Source organism: Hemiscyllium ocellatum, chromosome 4 (assembly GCF_020745735.1).
Source record: "Hemiscyllium ocellatum isolate sHemOce1 chromosome 4, sHemOce1.pat.X.cur, whole genome shotgun sequence".
Taxonomy (NCBI): Eukaryota; Metazoa; Chordata; class Chondrichthyes; order Orectolobiformes; family Hemiscylliidae; genus Hemiscyllium; species Hemiscyllium ocellatum.
In genome coordinates, this window is record NC_083404.1 from 101422545 (window position 1) to 101443107 (window position 20563).

General features: G+C 39.9%; 1 protein-coding gene across 2 annotated transcripts in view; it reads left to right on the forward strand.

Annotated features, from left to right (window-relative positions):
- ints8 (integrator complex subunit 8) overlaps positions 1–20563 on the forward strand; it is a 91664-nt gene that overhangs the window by 28414 nt on the left and 42687 nt on the right. For both annotated transcript variants that reach the window (XM_060823686.1, XM_060823687.1), the window contains exons 7-10: positions 13032–13214; positions 16041–16148; positions 18423–18578; positions 19808–19908. In XM_060823686.1, coding sequence (XP_060679669.1) covers positions 13032–13214; positions 16041–16148; positions 18423–18578; positions 19808–19908 — 548 coding nt within the window. The remainder of the gene's footprint in view (positions 1–13031; positions 13215–16040; positions 16149–18422; positions 18579–19807; positions 19909–20563) is intronic.

Genomic DNA, 20563 nt, shown 5'->3' on the forward strand with positions numbered 1-20563 from the left:
TATCTACCTGTGACTCCACTTTCAAGGAGCTATGAACCTGCACTCCAAGGTCTCTTTGTTCAGCAACACTCCCTAGGACCTTACCATTAAGTGTATAAGTCCTGCTAAAATTTGCTTTCCCAAAGTGCAGCACCTCGCACTTATCTGAATTAAACTCCATCTGCCACTTCGCAGCCCATTAACCCATCTAGTCTAGATCCTGTTGTAATCTGAGGTAACCCTCTTCACTGTAAGTCATCTGCATACTTACTAACTGTACCTTTTATGCTCGCATCCAAATCATTTATTTAAATGACAAAAAGTAGAGGACCCAGCACCGATCCTTGTGGCACTCCACTGGTCACAGGCCTCCAGTCCGAAAAACAACCCTCCATCACCACCCTCTGTCTTCTAAGAAACTTGTGTTTTGAAGCATTTTCCAATGAAGCATTGGAAAATATGGACATTTTAGTTCTCCTCTCTATACTATACATGCATTTGAAACCTGTGGTTGGCTGAGCTAGAGTACATGATCTGTCTCTGATGTTGCTGAATCAATCTTTGAGTGCAATATGTGATTGACCCTTTATCCTGGCAAAAAATGGATGCTTCAGATAAGTCAGGGCCTCAAGAACTCCTGGAAGAGCTCTGTTTGCCCTGATCAGTTGGAAAAGAATTTCCCAAATTGTTTCTTCTTCTCCTTCCTCCCCATCCTCCTTTCCTTCCTCCCCATCCTTCCCAACCCCCAACCATGTCCCTCATCTGACTGTTTACCTCTTTCAAGTTTCGCGTGGGCTTTGGGTGGGATGGATAGTTACAAGAGACAAGGTACCGCAATTAAGTGGGGCAGGTTGGATGGATTGGACAATCTTTATCTGTCCATCATTGTTGTAAATAGGTATTTAGATTAGATTAGATTACTTACAGTGTGGAAACAGGCCCTTCGGCCCAACAAGTCCACACCGCCCCGCCGAAGCGCAACCCACCCATACCCCTACATTTACCCCTTACCTAACACTGCAGGCAATTTAGCATGGCCAATTCACCTGACCCGCACATCTTTCGACTGTGGGAGGAAACCGGAGCACGGGGAGAACGTGCAAACTCCACACAGTCATTCGCCTGAGTCGGGAATTGAACCCGGGTCTCAGGCGCTGTGAGACAGCAGTGCTAACCACTGTGCCACTGTGCTGCCCAAGTATATGCCCAGTACTTTATAATACTATGAAATCCTTGCTATCCAGTTTCTTGAAAGACTGGTTCTGGAAAATCACAGCTGTTTCTGAGATGTAGTGCCACTGTTGCACTTCGGTTACATTGTTGTAAGTGTCTAAGAGTTTTAGTGTATTTTTTATATCACTTTTTAAAAAAAATTAGCAAATCCCCATGGATTTGTCCATGTTAAGACTAGAATATAATTGATAACAAATGCAGAATACAACATCCTGACCATTTATTGACATTAGATTATTGAATTTTTGCTGCATTAACTGTAGATGGAAATACTAATTCATTATGTTGTGAGTGGATGAAAAGACTTTTAAAGTGGGATCTGCTGAAAGAGAGGTCCCTGTAGGTTACGCAAGTCCCTTTGTCTGAAGTTGAGCTCAGAATTGAATCAACCTTTCTGGAGCTATATCTGATCTCTGATTAAGAATTCTCATTCTGACTATTCTAAAATTGTTTGAGGGAATTATGAAGTGAAACATGAACTTGTTAGGAAGGTGCTTTCTTTGTTTAAAAAAAAATGTCAACAGCCCAATACTACTACAATGAATAAAGATGAAACTCTCCTGAAACTCCAAAGACATACTTTCCTAAAATGTGTCAAGATTCTGTACTTAAGTTATTTCAGAGCAAATGGCCATTTTTAGACTACCAGAGCAGAACTTGACTGTTGCAGAAAACACATTTGTCAAAGCTTTTCATCCAGCACTCAGCAGGCCAGTTCACAAACAGTGCCAATGTAAGGGAGAAACCATATTTATACTGAATCAGAAGAGAATCCTAACTGGATGACAAATGGACTCTGGGTAGTAGAGACGTCATCATGGAGAATGCATCAGTTAGATGATTACTGACAGTTAGCTGCCAATCTCTGGTTAAATTTTAAACTAGGTAGGTTGACGGGGATCCAAGATGGCGGCGACCCAGCAAGACTGAGTCCACAGTGCTCTACCCAAAACTTGGGAAAAGTGGGCTATCCACCCCCACCACACTCACTAAACCATTTATAATAGTTGTTAACCTTAAATAGTTACCTATTAGTACATTTAAATAGTCTAATACTAGCTGGAAAATGAGTAAAGGGAAGGGAACAGGCGGCTCTAAGAAAGCAGGGACCCCTCCCCCACCCTCTCCCTCTTCAGCTGCAACAAAGGTGTCTTCAGCCACTTCAGGAGATTTACCAATGAAGATGAGCTTTGAGGAGATGTTTGCCAGGTGGGAGGCGAAGATTGATGCTTTTATCGATGAGTCTCGGCAGAGCAGAGAAGCACTATCAGCCGAGCTGCAGAAGCAGGGCAGAGACATTCAGGAATTGGAGTGCCGAGTCAGAGAAGTGGAGTCGAAGGCCGCAGCCTCAGAGACTGGGATAAAATCAACAGCCGACCACATCCGTTTACTCGAGAATCGAGTCCAGAACCTAGAAAACCACATTGATGACCTCGAAAATCGATGTCGTAGAAAAAATATTCGGTTGTTGGGCCTTCCCGAGCAGGAAGAGGGAGGCCAGCTGACAGCATTCTTAGAGCATTGGCTGCCACAACTTTTAAATCTGCAGGCTGGATCAGGCCAGGTAAGGGTAGAATGGGCCTACCGGGTCACAGTACGTGGGCCCGGCTCAACCCAGCGCCCACGCCCGGTCCTGTTCCAGCTGCAGAGCTATAGGGAGAGGCAGATGCTCCTGGAAGCCTCAAGAAATCTGGGAAAAGATCCCCAAGCTATGACCCACAAAGGATCCAGGATCATGCTGTTCCAGGACTTCTCCCCAGCTTTGGTCCGAAAGAGGAAGGCATTCGATGAGGCGAAGAAGCGTCTAAGGGACTTAAATATCCAGTACTCCTTACGATATCCAGCGACGCTACGCCTTAGCCACGAAGGATCCATGTATAACTTCGGATCACCGGAGAAGGCTAAGGAATTCTTGGACTCTCTTAAATAAGCTGTAAGAGAGTGTGGACGCTGGTCTGCCTTTCCCATTATTTTGGTTTACATCCCTTCATCTTTTCTTATCTTTCCCCCTATGTGTGTATGTATATATATATGTTGGGGCGTTTGGTTAATGTTGATGGGGGGAGGTGGTTACCTTATTCTATTTTACTTCTGTTTTTAGGAGCGGGGTTGTTTTTCTTTCCCCTGTTATTTTGTGGTATTATATTTAAGTAATACGTGTTGAGATTGTAATCTTATAGTTATATATGGTATTAATATTCCCAAATATATTTAGGTGTGGGTGGGGGTGGGGTGTTCACTGTTAACTCTAGCTTTATATTATATTTGAATTCTCCTCATTTTATTGAGGAACACCTGGGTCAAGGGTGGGGCACTGGTTGGAAGAGGGTAAGATGGACTGTGGGAGAGGAAGTGACGCTCCCTGGGAACAAGGGAGAAAATCTCCAATTCGGAATGTTTTATATTTTTTATATTTAGAAAGAGTTTTTTGTTATATTGTTTTGAGTGTATCAGAGAATCTTTACTTTTGTAAATCTTGCATGCTCCATGCTCGAGATGTTCTAGATAGGGTTTCCCCTCCCGAGGGGTCTCGGATCTGTCCAGATGATTATGGCTGAACAGTCGGTTAAGTGGTGCACCTGGAATGTCGGGGAGTAATTCGCCAGTTAAAAGGAAGAAAATATTATCAAATCTTAAGAAGGAGAGAGTTGATATAGCTCTCCTACAGGAGACACACCTGTCGGATAAAGAACACTTAAAATTACGACAGGGCGGATTTGATCAGGCCTTTTTTTCCTCTTTTAATTCAAAAAGCAGGGGAGTCGTTATCCTTGTCCGGAAGAACTTCCCTTTGAAAATTCTAAATCAGATAAAAGACGAATCTGGACGATATATTTTGATTAAAGCCCTCATAAATGGAGAGGAATATGGGATCTTAAATGTATACTGCCCCCCGGCACACCCCTTTAAATTCATAACGGAAGCTTTTTCAAAACTGATGGCCTTTGGTGCCCGTCATACAATTATAGGGGGAGACTTTAATTGTATTATGGATCCGGAAATAGACAGGATTCCCAAGAGTGCCGCTGGAGTATCTCCCAGATCTAGACAACTGGCGGACCTGAATAAAGAATTAGGATTGGTAGATGTATGGAGATGTCTCCATCCACAGGGTAGAGATTTTTCTTTCTACTCTAATCCACATAAATGTCACACAAGAATTGATATGTTTTTTGCCCCATCGATTTTTCTAAACTCTATAGCAACCTGTAAAATAGGTACTATAGCAATCTCTGACCATGCCGCTGTATACATGGAAACTAAGGTAAAGAACAATGGGACATCTGCTCGGCATTGGCGTATGGACCCCTTCCTGATAAAAGATAGCAAATTTTTAAAGTACTTCTCCCAAGAACTTAAAACGTTTTTAGAAATTAATACTGGTACGGCTAGCAATCCGTCAATGATATGGGAGACCATCAAAGCTTATGCACGAGGTTTGATCATCTCCTATTCAGCGACCCAGAGGAAAATGAAGGGAGAGCAACAGCGTCTGCTCGAAGCTCGCCTAAAAGCAGCCGAAACAGCATACGCTGATAGACCTTCTATCACAAAATTGCAGAGGATTACAGCTCTTAGGACAGCTTTAAACACCGCGCTTACTCAAACGGCTAAAAGGGAAATATTATTTGCGAAACAAAGATTATATGAATATGGCGACAAACCGGGTAGATACTTAGCATTTCTTGCAAAGAAAAAGAAAGCCCCTCAAACTATTCCGACCATCAAGGAAAGTACAGGTACCCTGACTCATGATCATAAAAAGATCAATGCGACCTTTAAAGAATTTTATTCTGAACTATATAGATCGCAGGATTGTGAAGATAGGATTAGGAGGATGCAGTCATTTTTTAAAAATTTGACCTTCCCGGGCCTGACTCCGGAACAGGTGTCGGCCCTAAATACCCCTTTAACAGTCCAAGAAATACTTGAGGCAATTAGGCAACTTCAGAGCGGAAAAGCACCGGGCCCGGATGGTTTTCAAGCTGAATTCTATAAAGAATTTACAGGAATATTGGTTGACCCACTTATGGATATGTATAATTTTGAGCATAGTCAGGTCTGTCTCCCGCCCACGCTGAAAGAAGCAAATATTTCTCTTATCCTCAAAAAAGGAAAAGACCCAGAAGATTGTGCATCTTACAGACCAATATCCTTACTAAATGTAGACTTTAAAATTCTCTCAAAAATGTTAGCACTAAGACTAGAAAGGGTACTGCCATATATTATAAAGGAGGACCAGACGGGATTTATTAAGGGCCGCAGATCATCCAATAATATCAGAAGGGTCTTGAATATGATCCAAGCCTGTCATCAGGGAAAGATACCAGGAGTAGTAATTTCATTGGATGCGGAAAAGGCATTTGATAGGGTTGAATGGTCATATTTATTTTACACATTGGAAAGGTTTGGCGTTGGACAGGTGTTTACCAAATGGGTTTCAACATTGTATAATGACCCCAAAGCAGCTGTTATTACTAATGGGTTAAGATCGGATGGCTTCAGTGTGGGTAGGGGCTGCCGTCAAGGATGTCCTCTCTCACCATTGTTGTTTACACTGATAATCGAACCATTAGCAGAAGCCATCCGGACTGATCCTAATATAACGGCCCCGAGGATTGGTACAGGTAAACACAAAATTACCCTCTATGCAGATGACGTTCTCTTATTCCTCAGTAATCCTTTAATGTCAGTGCCTCGTCTAATTCAAGTTATTAATACATTTAGTGCATTCTCAGGCTATAAAATTAATTTTTCAAAATCGGAAGCCATGCCAATGGGTGGTCTGGCTATGATATCCCACTTAATGGACGGATCCCCTTTTCCCTTCCGTTGGTCCCTGGAGGGCTTCTTATATTTAGGTATTTTTATCATGCCAGTATTTGATCAGCTGTATAGGGCTAATTTTGTACAATTAATGGAAAGGATAAGGCAGGACCTCCAGCGATGGAGAGACCTTCCGATTTCCTGGCTAGGGAGAATAGCATTAATTAAAATGAATGTTCTGCCCCGTCTCTTATATCCTATGAGAATGCTCCCGCTGATGCTGCCAAGGCTAGCCCTACGTAAATTATATGGCTGGTTGGGCTCCTTTATTTGGAACCATAGACGGCCCCTTATTAAGCTGAAGAAGCTACAGCTTCCACAGGCAAGGGGAGGACTGGACTTCCCAGACTTTAGGAAATATCAGTTAAGCTCCCTACTAAGTTACATAGCTGATTGGGTTTCATCTGATCCACAATCAATTTGGCTGGATATCGAAGCCTCCCAAGTAAAATACCCACTTATTAACCTTTTATTTTCAGATAAGAGGAAAATCATTACAGACCACTGTAAAAATCCCATAATATTAAACACAATTAAGGCCTGGAATATAATGCGGCAAAATGAGGGTAACTCACATAAAACATCCCCCCCATGCACCAATAGTAGGCGCATGGGGATTCCAACCGGGGATTACAGATGCCACCTTTAAACTCTGGAAATCCAGGGGCATTTCATGCTTAGGGGACCTATTTAAAGATGGGATCCTGATGTCCTTTGAGCAGCTGCGTCTGAAATTCGGAATACCTAATGGGGATCTCGTTCGATACTTCCAAGTTCGAGATTATATACAGAGGAAGACTACATTAATAGATAGTCTTTATAAATCAGACAGAGAACGTAATGTCTTACGACCAGCGGGGGCATCCTCCGTTAGTACTATATACCATTTGCTACATGATGGAGTCTCAGGAGACATGGATGACCTGCTTAAAACATGGGAGCAGGACTTGGGGCTAGAAATCTCTGAGGATATGTGGAATGACATTTGGGAAAATGCTAGAAGAATTGCTATCTGTAACAGAACTCAGGCTATCCAACTAAAGATACTTCATAGGGCCCATATAGCTCCGGCTCGACTGGCAAAATTTAAGGCAGGAGCATCTCCAATGTGTCCCAAATGCAAAATAGAGGTGGGTACTCTTGTACATTGTCTGTGGACTTGTCAGAAAGTCCGCAGATACTGGACTAAAGTGGCAAATACCCTGACAGAAATTTTAGGAACGGAAATTAGGGTGGACCCTGTATCTCTCCTTTTGGGCTTTTCGAACCTCTCATCTCTGGATATGCATGGGAAGAGACTATTTTCTATTCTCTCTTTCTGTGCAAGGAAAAATATTTTGGTGAACTGGGTGGCTGAGGGCACCCCTGGACTTTCAAATTGGCACAGATTAATTATGGAATATATCCCCCTTGACTTCCTCACAAATATGGTGCACCGAAAGACTGAATTATTTTATAAAATATGGCAGCCCTTTTTGAATTACATAAATGCAGATATTTCGGCTATCCTAACAAGGGCTTTTATTTAGTGAAGATTTCAGACCGGGCTGCTCCGGGGCCCCTTGGGAGAGGAATCCTGCGTGAATACGGGTTTTATTATATTTGATGTTTATACATTCCGAGCATGTAAGAGACTTAGGTATACACTCTGGTTAGTTATAGGTTAGATTAGTAGAAAGTTGAGTTTTTTTTTTCTTTCTTTTTTCGTTTCTTTTTTTTTCTTTTTTTGTTTTCTTTCTTTCTCTTTTCTTTGTTAAATTATGACTATTGTATATATGATTTAATTGTACATCAATGTTTGTATTTGAGAGTTTTGTTTATTTTTGTAAATTTGCAAAAATGTTAAATTTCAATAAAAATATCTACAAAAAAAAACTAGGTAGGTTGTCTGTGGTCAAAGTATTGTCGAGAAAATGGCTCTCGCCTATTTTGTTGAGTTGAAACAAACACAATGTATTCTTTCTGTTTGCAAATAACCGAGCTCTGTATCTATTTTCGTAGTTTTCAATATGTTAAGATTAAATCTTCAAAATTAGATGATGAAAATAAAGTTGGCTGCTGTGGCCAAGACAGAGGAGAAGCTGAAGAAGTAATAATGAGAGCTGAAAGTAGGAGAGAATGGACAGACTGTGCTGGAAGCAACCATGTCATGTCAGGGTCTGGGGGTGGATTAAAAAAAAAGGAAGACAGAGTTAGGCTATAAAGTTGTTGAACTCTCTGTTATGGCCCTGTAGCTTTTCGGATCCAAGTGGAAAATGAGATCCTGTTCTTTGAGCTTCCTAGTGTACTGCTTTAGGCCTGTGATAGAAATATTCACATGGGAACACACTGTGTTGAAGTAGCAAGCATTCTGAAACTTGGGGCTGATTTTACAGACAAGCGTAGATGTTCTGCAAAGCAGCCAACTGATCTGTATTTAGTCTCCCCAGTTTGGAGGCGATCACGCTGTGAACACTGCTCACTACACTAGTTTAAACCCTGTGAAACAGAGCTAGCAAATCCCTTGTCTTTGTACACGTTCCACCTTCCATGGAAGAAATCCCAATGATCTAGATTTATGACGCCCTCCCTCATACACTAGCTATTTAGCCACACTGTATTATCAACTGTAATATTGTCCTATTTTTGCCCTCACTAACATGTAGCATGGGAAATAATCCTGAGATTACAACCCTGGAGATCCTGCTTTTCAAATTTCTACCTAACTCCCTAAATTCTAGGTTTGGGAGAAGACCTGTGCCTCACAGCACACTTCACACTCAACGACCAAATATATGAACAAGTCAACGGCACACCCCATGGGCTCACCCATCTCTGGACTCATAGCAGAAGCAGTAATGCGAAGGTTAGATCAAACAGTCTTACTGCAAGCTCTAGGTCAGATATGTAGATGATTCCTTTGTAATCATTAAAAACACAGAAATCGAGAACACACACCGCGTCATCAACGCCATACTCACAGGAATCTGATTCACTAGACAGGAAGAAAAGGACAACAACTCTCATTCCTAGAAGTGATGGTACAGAGAACACCGAACACAGAATTCACCACAAAGGTATACAGGAAAGCCACACACACAGACCAAGTCCTAAACTACGAAAGCAACCACCCCAACACACACAAATGAAGTTGCAACAAGACACTGTTCAAAAGGGTCACAACACACTGCAGTACACCAAAACTGCAAAGAGATGAAGAAGAACACCTATACAATGTATTCGCCAAAAATGGATACCCGTGCAATTTCATCAACAGATGCCTAAGGGAAAGACAATGGAATGAGGACATGCCCCAACCCAAAGGACTAGCCACACTACCATACATTAAAAACGTTTCTGAACTGACAGCCACACTACTGCGACCACTCGGACTCATAACAGCACACAAACCAACAGCTACTCTCAGACAACAACTCACCAGGACGAAAGACCCGATACCCAGCATGAGCAAAACCAATGTAGTATACAAAATCCCATGCAAGGACTACAGTCTGCGCTCTGATAAACCGGAAGACAGCTAACGATCCTCATCCATGAACACTAACTAGCCACGAAACGATTTGACCAGCTATCCTTAGTAGCCACACACTCAGATGACAAGCAACGTGGGTTCGACTGGGACAACACTACTATTATCGGACAAGCCAAACAGAGAACAGCCAGGGAATTCCTAGAGGCATGGCAGTCATCCACAGAGTCAATCAACAAGCACCTCGACCTGGACCCAATATAGCGGCCATCTCAGCGGACAGCTGGAACTGACAACCGGAAGCAACAGATACAAATCACTATAAATGCCGGAGGAAAGATCACAAAAGCGCTTCTCAGGAGGCTTCCAAGCTGTGAGGATGTCACCTAGACAGGGGACGAAACATCTGCAACACAAATTCTCAGCTTGGCAAACAGAATCCCTAAATTCTATATACAGGTGATATAGATTTAAGGCTTTGGTCAAAAGATGCAGGGAATTATGTAGAACAAACCTCGCACTTTCTGTGATAATGGTCTGGAACTTGTTGCTCAGGAAGGTGGTGCAAACAAAGACTGTCGGTGATTTAGGAGGGAATTTACATGTCTGTGGAGATGAAGCTGGGAGCAGACTTAGCGCTATTGTAACGAGCTAGACTTTAAAAAAGATCTTAAAGTAAGGGAACACTTAGGAGGCAGTGATCATAATATGGTAGAGTTCAAAAGAAAGAATGTAAAATCAGATGTAATGGTGTTACAGTTAAATAAAGGTAATTACAGGGGCATGAGAGAGGAACTGATAAAAATCGACTGGAAGCAGAGCCTAGTGGAGAAGACCATAGAACAACAATGGCAGGAGTTTCTGGGCGTAATTGAGGGCACAGTACAGAGGTACATCCCAAAGAAAAAGATTTAGGGGTGGTGGGGGGGGGGGGGGGGGGGGGGAGGGGAGGAGGGATTAGACGACCATAGCTGAAGAAGGAAGGCAGGAAATGTATCACAGAGAGCCTTTGATGTGGCCAAAACCACTGGGAAATCAAAAGATTGTTTTTGTAGTCTTCCCAAAGAGGATAACAAAGAGAGAAATAAGGAGGAAGAGGATCAAATATGAAGGTAAGCTAGCCAGTAAGATTAGAAATGGTAGTAAAAGTTTCTTTCAATACTTAAGAAACAAACGAGAGCAAAAATAGAGATTGGGCTGTTCCAAATTGATGCAGGAAGGCTAGTGCTGGGAGATAAGGAAATAGATGAAAAATTGAATAAATACTTTGTCAGTCTTCATAGTGGAAGACCTGAGTAATATCCCAACAATTAAGGAGAGCTAAGGGGCAGAGTTGAGTATGGTGGCCGTTACAAAAGAAAAAGTGCTAGAAAGGCTAGAAGGTCTAAAAATTGATAAATCTCCTGGCCTCGATGGGCTACATCCTAGAGATCTGAAGGAGGTGGCTGAAGAAATAGTGGAGGCATTGGTTGTAATCTTTGAAAAATCACTGGATTCAGGGAAAGTGCCAGATGATTTAAAAAATCGCTGTTGTAACCCTGCTGTTGGAAAAGTAGAGACCGATTAGCTTAACTTCTGTGTAGGTAAAATTCTCGAATCCACCGTTAAGGATGGCATTTCTAGATTCTTGGAAGTGCAGGGTCGACTTAGAACGAGTCAGCATGGATTTAGTAAGGGAAGGTAGTGCCTAACAAACCTGTTAGAATTCTTTGACGAGGTAACTAGAAGGTGAAACTAGGGAAACTCAGTGGATGTTATTTACCTAGACTTCCAAAAGGCCTTTGATAAGGTGCCTCATGGGAGGCTGCTGAATAAGGTGAGGGCCCATGGTTTCGAGGTGAGCTACTGGCATGGATTGAGGATTAGCTATCTGACAGAAGGCAGAGAGTTGAGATAAAAAATTCTTTTTCGGAATGGCAGCTGATATCAAGTGGTATCCCACAGGGTTCAGTGTTGGGGCCGCAGCTGTTCACTTTATATATAAATGATCTGGACAAAGAGACTGGGGGCATTCTGGCGGAGTGCGCCAATGATTAGGTGGACTGGCAGGTAGTTCCAAGGAGGTGGGGAGGCTACAGAAAGATTTAGACAATTTAGGAGAATGGTCCAAGAAATGGCTGATGAAATTCAGTGTGAGCAAATGCGAGGTCTTGCACTTTGGGGGAAAAAAGAACACAGGCATGGACTATTTTATAAAGGGTGAGAAAATTCATAAAGCCAAAGTACAAAGGATCTTGGAGTGCTAGTACAGGATTCTCTAAAGGTTGACTTGAAGGTTGAATCTGTGGTTAAGAAAGCAAATGTAAATGGGTTGAAATGTAAAAGCAGTGATGTGCTACGCAGACTCATGGGCACAGCCTTAGCATTAGACGGAGTCAATTTAGAACAGAAATGTCTTCACTGCAGAGACTGATAAATTATTAATCTCGCAAGGAATTAAGGGATATGGGGAGAGTGCGGGTAAGTGGCGTTGAAATGTCCATTAGCCATGATTGAATGACTTGATGGGCCAAATGGCCTGCCTTCCACTCCTATTTCTTATGGATAAGATAAATAGACAAGGCATTTTTTCCTAGGGCAGGGGAGCCCAAAGGACTAGAGGGCATAGATTTAAGATGAGGAGAAAGATTTAAAAATGACCTGAGGGGTACCTTTTTCACTCAAATGGTGGTGTATGTATGGAACAGGCTGCCAGTGGAATTGGGCACAATTACAACATTTAAAAAGCATCTGATGGTATATGAACAGAAAGGATTTAGAGGGATATGGGCCAAGTGCTGGCAAATGGGACTAGATCAGTTTAGGATATCTGGTTGGTGCATATGAGTTGGACCAAAGGGTCTGTGCCCATACTGTATGGCTCTATAATGGGGAAAATATGGCAGCTACTCTATATATAGTGATTTTCAAATAATAACAGTAAATGACTAGATCATCTGCCTTGTCTGCAGCTTGTCAATTCTCAGGTGGTGAGCGTAATGTGGGAGGTCAGGCCATCATGATAGGCATGTACTGAGGTTACTTTAAAAGAGCCAAATCATACTTTGCACAACTCGTTGAAATGTTTTCAATTCGAAGCATTTCCCTGTGAGCAAAGTGGAGTAGACTATGACTGCTTGTTATAGTATTGGGATCAGCTGTCACTTTCTGTTGCCCCATCTGTACACCTGAGAAATTTGCACCATTCTTAGTAGAGCTGCTGGCCCCTTTTTGTCTACTTTGAAATACCCTCCTCTATCTCATAATGGCCTGCCATCCTCAGTTGAACAAAGAAGACAGATTACTTCCTATGATATGGCATCTGAGGTCAATCACAAGTAGGGTCCAGATTTGGAGGTGTTCCTGTTGCCCAGAAATACATATTGTGTGGAGAAATAACACATCCTGAGGCTCATTTTTCGATTCCACACACACTATGATTTATTTAGGGAAGTCAGGTCACACAGATTAACCTGTTATAAGCTGCTTGCATTATTTAAATTAAAGATACATATAGAATAATATCTATTTTTTCTATAAATAGCTAAAGGAGCAAGCGGGAGACTCCATTCTGGTATTGGAGCAAGCACTTCAATTGACTACTGACCTCTATGTTCACACAATGAGAACACTGGATCTGATAGCAGCAGAACCTAGTCTGGCGAATGGAGAAACAGAAAGTTCAGCAGCTGGATTATGCATCAGTGTGGATGAAATGCATTGCCAGGTAATTCTCAGCAAGCGTTTCATGTTTCCTGTTAAACAGCTAGTGCAAGTAGGGGAAAATGAAATTGCACCACAATATTGTGCTGTACAAGTCCAAGTTGGCTAATATTCGATTTCTAATGTGGTCCAAAGGTTAAATAAAAATATAAATGTCAGAATGTTGTCATACTGTAAACAGCAGACATTTAATGATAGGTAACAATTGAGTAGTGATCTTGTGATTTGTTGCAAGTGTTTTATTTCATTGCTACATGTATAATGGCTACTTAAACTTGTATTGCTCTTTATTAAGTCATACAGCATGGAAATACTTTCAGTCCAATATGTTTGCGCCGATCAGATATCTCAATCTGACCTAGTCCCATTTTCTAGCATTTGGCCCATGTCTCTCTCAACCCTTCCTATTCATATAGCCATTCAGATGTCTTTGATCATGTTGAAATTGTACCCACTTCAACCACTTCCTCTGGCAGCTCGTTCCATACACGCAACACCCTTTACATGAAAACCTCTCGGGTCCCTTTTAAATCTTTCACCTGTCACCTTAAACATATGCACTCTAGATTTGGACACCCCACCTAGGAAAAAGACCTTGGCTATTTACCCTATCCATGCCCCCTCATGATTTTATATTCTCCAATAAGATCACCTCTTAGCCTCTGATGCACCAGGGAACAGCCCCACCCTATAACCCAAACTCTCCAGTCTTCAATTTTAGCTTCACACTATTTCCTGTATATACATTGTGTCCAGTAGTTCCAACTCACTATATTTGAGTTGGTAGAATAAGCAATTAATGTAGAATTTCCTCTGAATTAAGCTTGTAGTATTGGGATATTGATTATAGATCATAAATATTATCCTGAATTGAGTAAGTCTATAGAGTAGCTGTTGAACTAAGAAAAGTTTTAATGGAGTATATAATGCAACACTCATTTGTTCATTCCGGCTATCTGTTGACAACTGTGCAAGACAACTAATTCACACTTTTTTCTGGCCCATCCCAGAGCTGCTTCAGTTTTTCTTCTCAATTATTGTTCTTCACCTGCTATCTTCCAAGCACAGAAATCCTCAGCAGATTTTAAAATGATACATTTTGAACCTCTGTCATCTCTTCAATGCTCCCAGCACTTCTGGATGTGAAACCACGTTTAACAGGTCCATCCCAAGTCTGAGCAACTGATTCAGCAAACAAATTTCCTTCAAACCTTTCCTCACTTGACATCTTCATAATTGCAGCCGTTCATGTGAAAACCTAAACAAAGTCCCCATTTATTTTTTTTTGTCATTTTCCGAACATGAGTGGAAGTTTACTCCCTGGGACTCCACCCCATTGTTCATATGACCACAAAATATAAGAAATAGGAGTCTGTGTAGACAGCTCAGTACCCTTGCTATTGATAAGATCGTTACTGATCTCATCTTGGTCTCAACTCCTATTTTCCTGCTTGATGTCAGTATCCCTCCAAGGCATTACTAAATCTATTTCCTCCTCAAATTTACTTAGTATTCCAGCATCCACTCTATTTTAGGAAGTGAATTCCACAAATTCACAACTCTCTGGGAGAAGTAATTTCTCCTCATCTCTGTTTTAAATCTGCTACCTTTTGTTGATCTAAAACTATGTTTTGCTTTTGAAAGACTTTGTGTCCACCATATTTTCACGTAGGTTCTCATTCACTCCTTCCTTGCCCTTGTATTTCCTGTTGTTAACTTTTTGCATTCTGTGCATTTTGTGAAGTACTTACAGCATAGAAACGGACCATTCATCCTAACAGATCATGCCAATATCCATGCTCCACACAAACCTCCTCTCATTCTCCTTCATTTAAAATCATCAGTAAACCTCCAGATCCTTTTGTTTCTCTACCCTAATCAGCCAATTACTTGCCAAGGAGAACAATGCACCCCTTTTCTTCCCACCAAAATATACTAATTCACTGATCTGTATGATCACGTTTCTTTATCTGCACTGCAAAAACCAAATAGTTCAAATTCCAATGCAGTCAATCCAAGTTCCCTCTCTACAGCCCCATAATTCATTGCATATTTCTTCCACATTCGACAGCAATAAACATGAACCATGTTCCTGTTATCTATTCCCAAAATACATCTATCACCAACCTACCCTGCCATTCTAGTTTTTTGTTGCACCTGAGCTAACTTGATATACAATGGACACCAAATTACTGGTTTCAAAAGTAAAAACAAAACATGTACCAAAACGAAACAAAAATGTTTTTGCTCTCATTTCAGATTTACAGGATTACAGTATTTTGCTTTTGAGTTAGTTGTGAGAAAATTGTTTTGATGTTTAAATATTGCTTCAATACAGGTTTAGTCTGAGATTTCTGGGAACTAAATAAAGTTTACTAATTGATCACGTGCAAGTGTACTGCACATTGACATGAACTATGTCACCAATTCAAACTCCATTCACTTACATATTTCAGACATAATGTATTCCAGTTAACAAACTGCAAATGTGAGTGTATTGTTATATATACTTTGTTATTGCAATGATACACCATGACCTCTGATCATGGAGAGAAGACCTCTAAACAAAGCAAGAATACTTATTTTGCATACATTTTATATCATACTAATTAGAAAAGATTTAACCATAATGGTTTTTGGTAATATTTGTAACTTAGCTTATGCATGACAGTTATTTTTAAATGCAACTATTATTTAACTATGCGAGTCTACAGTTGTGTCTGAAAATGTTTATACTAGCACATTAGTAAATTGAAAGCATGTATATGTTCCTTACAATAGTATTTTAAAGTGTGTTTAAATTTGCCACCAAAATCTTTTTAAATTACAGGTTTGTTATGATCTGGGTACAGTTTTCTTCAGTCAAGGATCTTCTAACCTCTCAGCCTATGAAAAAGCAAAGGAACATTTATTCAAAACCAGTGAACTGCTCTCAAAGGTACACTGCAAATGATCCCATAGCCAATTTTCACTATATAACTGTAATTTTCTCGTATATTATTCATATCTACAAACCATGATATTAACAAGCTCTGCAGTAGACTGTCAAACCAAATCTGATTATATTCTCTCCTGCTATCTAGAATCTGATTATATTCTCTCCTGCTTTGTCATATAATACAGAGCTGAGCTTATAATACAGATCAGGACTTGATACCAGAATCTTGCTTGTTTATATTATAGATCCATTCACTGCCTTAACCAACTAAACTTTCCAAATGAATTCTTATAGGCTGGATTATCCAGTCAGTAGTAAGGGAATGAACCGCTCTACCAACCTTAAAGAAAGTTACTCAGAAAAATGTAGCAATTTCTACACTGTAGACATCCTTTCCTACATTAGTTTATTAATGTCCCAAGTTGAGGGAAGCTCAACCTCCATCAGTAGTGATGTAAACATACAAAGTAAGCAGCAGATCGCTATAAAGTATTCTTACAACAAGAAAGAAGTTTAAAACCACAGAATACATCCAATTATAATTTATCTGTAAAAATGAAAAAAATATTTGAACATACACATGGAATTGATAAAGTTAAGTTAGCAGGTAAAAATATAAACTTTTTAGAAAAATATTTCAAAAACTTTAATTTCTCAAAATGAAGAAGTTAGGGTTTCAGCATACATAAAATTGAATTTTTCAGCTTGAATAAGCCTGTTTAGCAATAGTTGTGTCCTTAGCTTTTTTTTGAAGAGATCATAACTTGAAGAGACACAGACTCCAAAAAGCCCAAGTTAAAGGGTTTCGAGGCCAATTTGATTATAGTTAACAGATACTGTCTCAGGCAAAAAAATTTGTATAATGAAGGGAAGGTTTGTGGTTTGGTTTTAGCACAGTAGAGTTGAAAAAGCTGCTGGAACCCAAAGAAGCAGGCCCAGGCTGATCTTCCCCTTTCTCTGGCTTTTCTTCTGTATGACCTGGGTTTGATTTTACTTTGTGTGCCAAGGGATATTTATGAGGATTGTTGCAAGTGTTGAGAACAGTATAATTAAGTCGGTTTAATCTGTTGGGTTTTCAAATAAGTTAAATTATTCTGTATTCTGTTCTCTTTTTGTGTTTCATTCGGTAATCTTGTAAAGAAATTCCACTTTGTTTAAAATGACATGGTTTGACCACCTGCATCTCTGCTGGAATATCCACGTTACACGTGCTTAAAGCAACTCGTAAAGTTCGGGTCTGGGCTAATTTTGAGGGGTCTGGCTTGGGCCGTAACAAACTAAATACCTTGTTAAAGACTCAGCTATATCCCCTTCAACAAGCTGTAACATTTCAAGGGTTTCTCTACAGTGAGACAGAGTTAAATTCTTATAACTTCAATGATATTTAATCTTTTTAAGTGAATTGACTGGATGTGGGTATTACTAGCAACACCTGAATTTCATTATTCATCTTGTATTGTCCTGAAGAAGATTGTAACAAGAACATTTATGAATAAAACTGAGTGGCTTACTAGGGCAGTTAAGCATTAACTACTTTGTTGGAGAACAGGAGTCACATATAGACCGGACAGGGTAAAGACAGCAGATTTGTTTCTCTAAAGGAAACTAATGAGTCAGTCAAATTTTTCAACAATCCATTATTGATGTTTGTATTTAATTCCAGACTTAATTAGTGACAAAATTGGTATTTCCCAGCAGCTGATAACCAGACTAACAACATTTCTGCTATATTAACATAACTGATTGCTGCCACATGAAGCTCAGCAACTCTCATTTGAAGATGCATAGAATTACTGACAGCGTGTCGTGGATTTCCATATAAGTTGCATGAGTGCAGAAATTGCTCTCGGTTGCAGAGGAATTATGATGGGAAATGCCAACACTTGTTTTCCATAATTAATAGCACAATAACTGTTATTGAACGAGAGCACAGGTCATTGTAGCATTAGTGTCTTGTTCTGTCAACTAAGAAATCCAAGTGAATACTGTGATGTACTCTGGGTTATTATTTTGATTGCTATTGGAAAAGATGCCAAGTAAGTAGACAGCGAAATTAGTCAACTAGGGTTCAGTACTGGTTATGTGGGTGCTATTTGTAGATTATGTCTCCGTGCAAGAGCAAGGAAGACATTAGTGATTATTGTGTTGGGAGAGGACTGTGGAGGTTGAAATAAATTCAAGAAAAAAAAACATAGAATTGTTTATTTTCATGAAGCAGTACTACTTCGTTTACTTTTAGTGTGTTTCACTTTCTTAAAAAAAAATTCTTCTTAGATTGGACCTAACCCTGTTCACTGTCAAATTGACCGGAGGAGATTAGACGGTTATTGCCAGGCTTGTGCAGTGCTAACAACGCCATCTGATACAAATGAACTGCAGCTAACAACATATGGTCGGGTTCATCACTGCATTAAATCCAGTAACTACCAGGTAAGGTTATACCTTGGTAATGTGACATTTTTCTTTTTATTTTAGTACACTATCAATAAAGTAACTTGCTGCTCTAATACTGTTGTAAAATTAATGCATTTAACATATCTAACTACTAAGAGCAAAGTTTCTCATTGACCTGTACGGAACAGGAGCAAACTTAAAATATGATTGCCTATAGCTTTCAATATTGTTATGGGAAGCAATGGCTGTAGCCAATTCTTTGTCCACTCGTGTAATCCTGTGCACTGTGACTGACCTTGAAGCTGTTGCCCAGTTAAAGCATCAAAATACACAAAAAACTTTGCAATTTCTTTGTCTAATTTAATCCTCTTCTAACTGACATTCCGTGTAATGTATAATGTATGCAATTATATGCATTGAAAGACCGCAAAATAAAATGAATGAGATAATGGCAAAATGAAAGATAGGTTTGAAAGCTATGTTACTGTGACCACCACCTCTGCCTGTGCCATCCCAAACTTATCATAACCTTGATTTTGGTTCAACATGCTATCAGTTCACAGTTGTAAACTAAAAGCTTGATTCAGAAAATAACTCCATTGGATGTGATAGTTGATTTAAAAATAATTATTAGCTCTGTCATATGTTCTCTATTAGCAATTCGTAAAGTACCTTCAAAAGTTATTGTGGACATCACTAGCGAAACCAGCATTTGTTGCCCATCCCTAATTCTCCTTGAACTGAATGGCTTGCTCGTTCGTTTGGAGGGCATTTAAGAGTCAACCACATTACTGTGGATCTGAAATCCTATGTAGGCGAGACCAAATAAGAATGAAAACTTCCTTCCCTGAAGAACATTAGTGAGCAACGTAGTTTTTTTAAGACAATTGATGGTAGCTTCATTGTTTTATTAACAACATTAGCTTTATGTACAGATTTATTAATTGAATTTCTATTCCAGTAACTCTGTTGACAGACATTACTAATCCAGTGCCATTACCATTATGTCTGCTGGCAAGGAAACGCAGTGGTGATTTTTCAAAGAAAGATGTTGGGATTGTGGAGTAATTGTCAGTTTATAATACAAGCTCAATTTTATTTATTCAGCAGCTGCTAATCAATCCTTCTGTTTTGTACTAACTGCCTTTTACAATTCTGCATTAAGATCCATTGGCCAATGAAGAGAGTACGCTTTTCATTGTGCAATGTATAAATGAAATGTAGTGAATAATGGTGCTTGTGAAATCATTCTTCATCTTTTACAGGGATTGATTGACATTTTTCTTGAAGATAATATAACTTTAAGCTTGTTGTCGCACTTCAGGCAGTCTGTCCTGAGAGAGCTTTACCAGATGGCTCAAAATGGGTAAAAATGTTTACAATTTCATCTGTGTTTAGAAATATTACTGTTGTTGGCTTGCACAACAACTATTATTATTTGTCTTGGAATGGGGGAGAGACAGTCAACTTGCATGCTTTGTAAACTAAAGGGCATTAGCACTGGGGAATAGAATCCAGTTTTATGCCCAGGATCAGATGTATAAATATAACACAGACTAGAAGCTAAGAAAAATTCTCACATTCTCTCTCTCGACAAGGTTGCCAATTTAGGTATTGTAGATAAAATTGACCTTTAAGGCCTTGAGAAATCTTTCCAAAAATAAAGATTGGCTTGTACACCAAGTATAACCCACAGGCAATCACCATTTTGAAATGTGAAATAAAAACACAGTACCAGTAATTCAAACCAAATCCATGTGATACATTTAATTCAATAATTTATTTCTGCAAGGATACTTTTAACCACCATCAAAACATATAGAAACAAATTCATTGTCTCCAATCTTTTCTGCCTCGATTCTCTAAATCTGGCCTGGTTGATCAATATGACCTGTTTAATTTGACCCCCCCCCCCCCACCACCTCTTTCAGGAAACTACTGACTCAAGGCAGTACCTGATCTGGCCAGGCTCTATTGAGACTGAATCTGCAAAAGCTCAGCCATCAGGCCATCTACCCAAG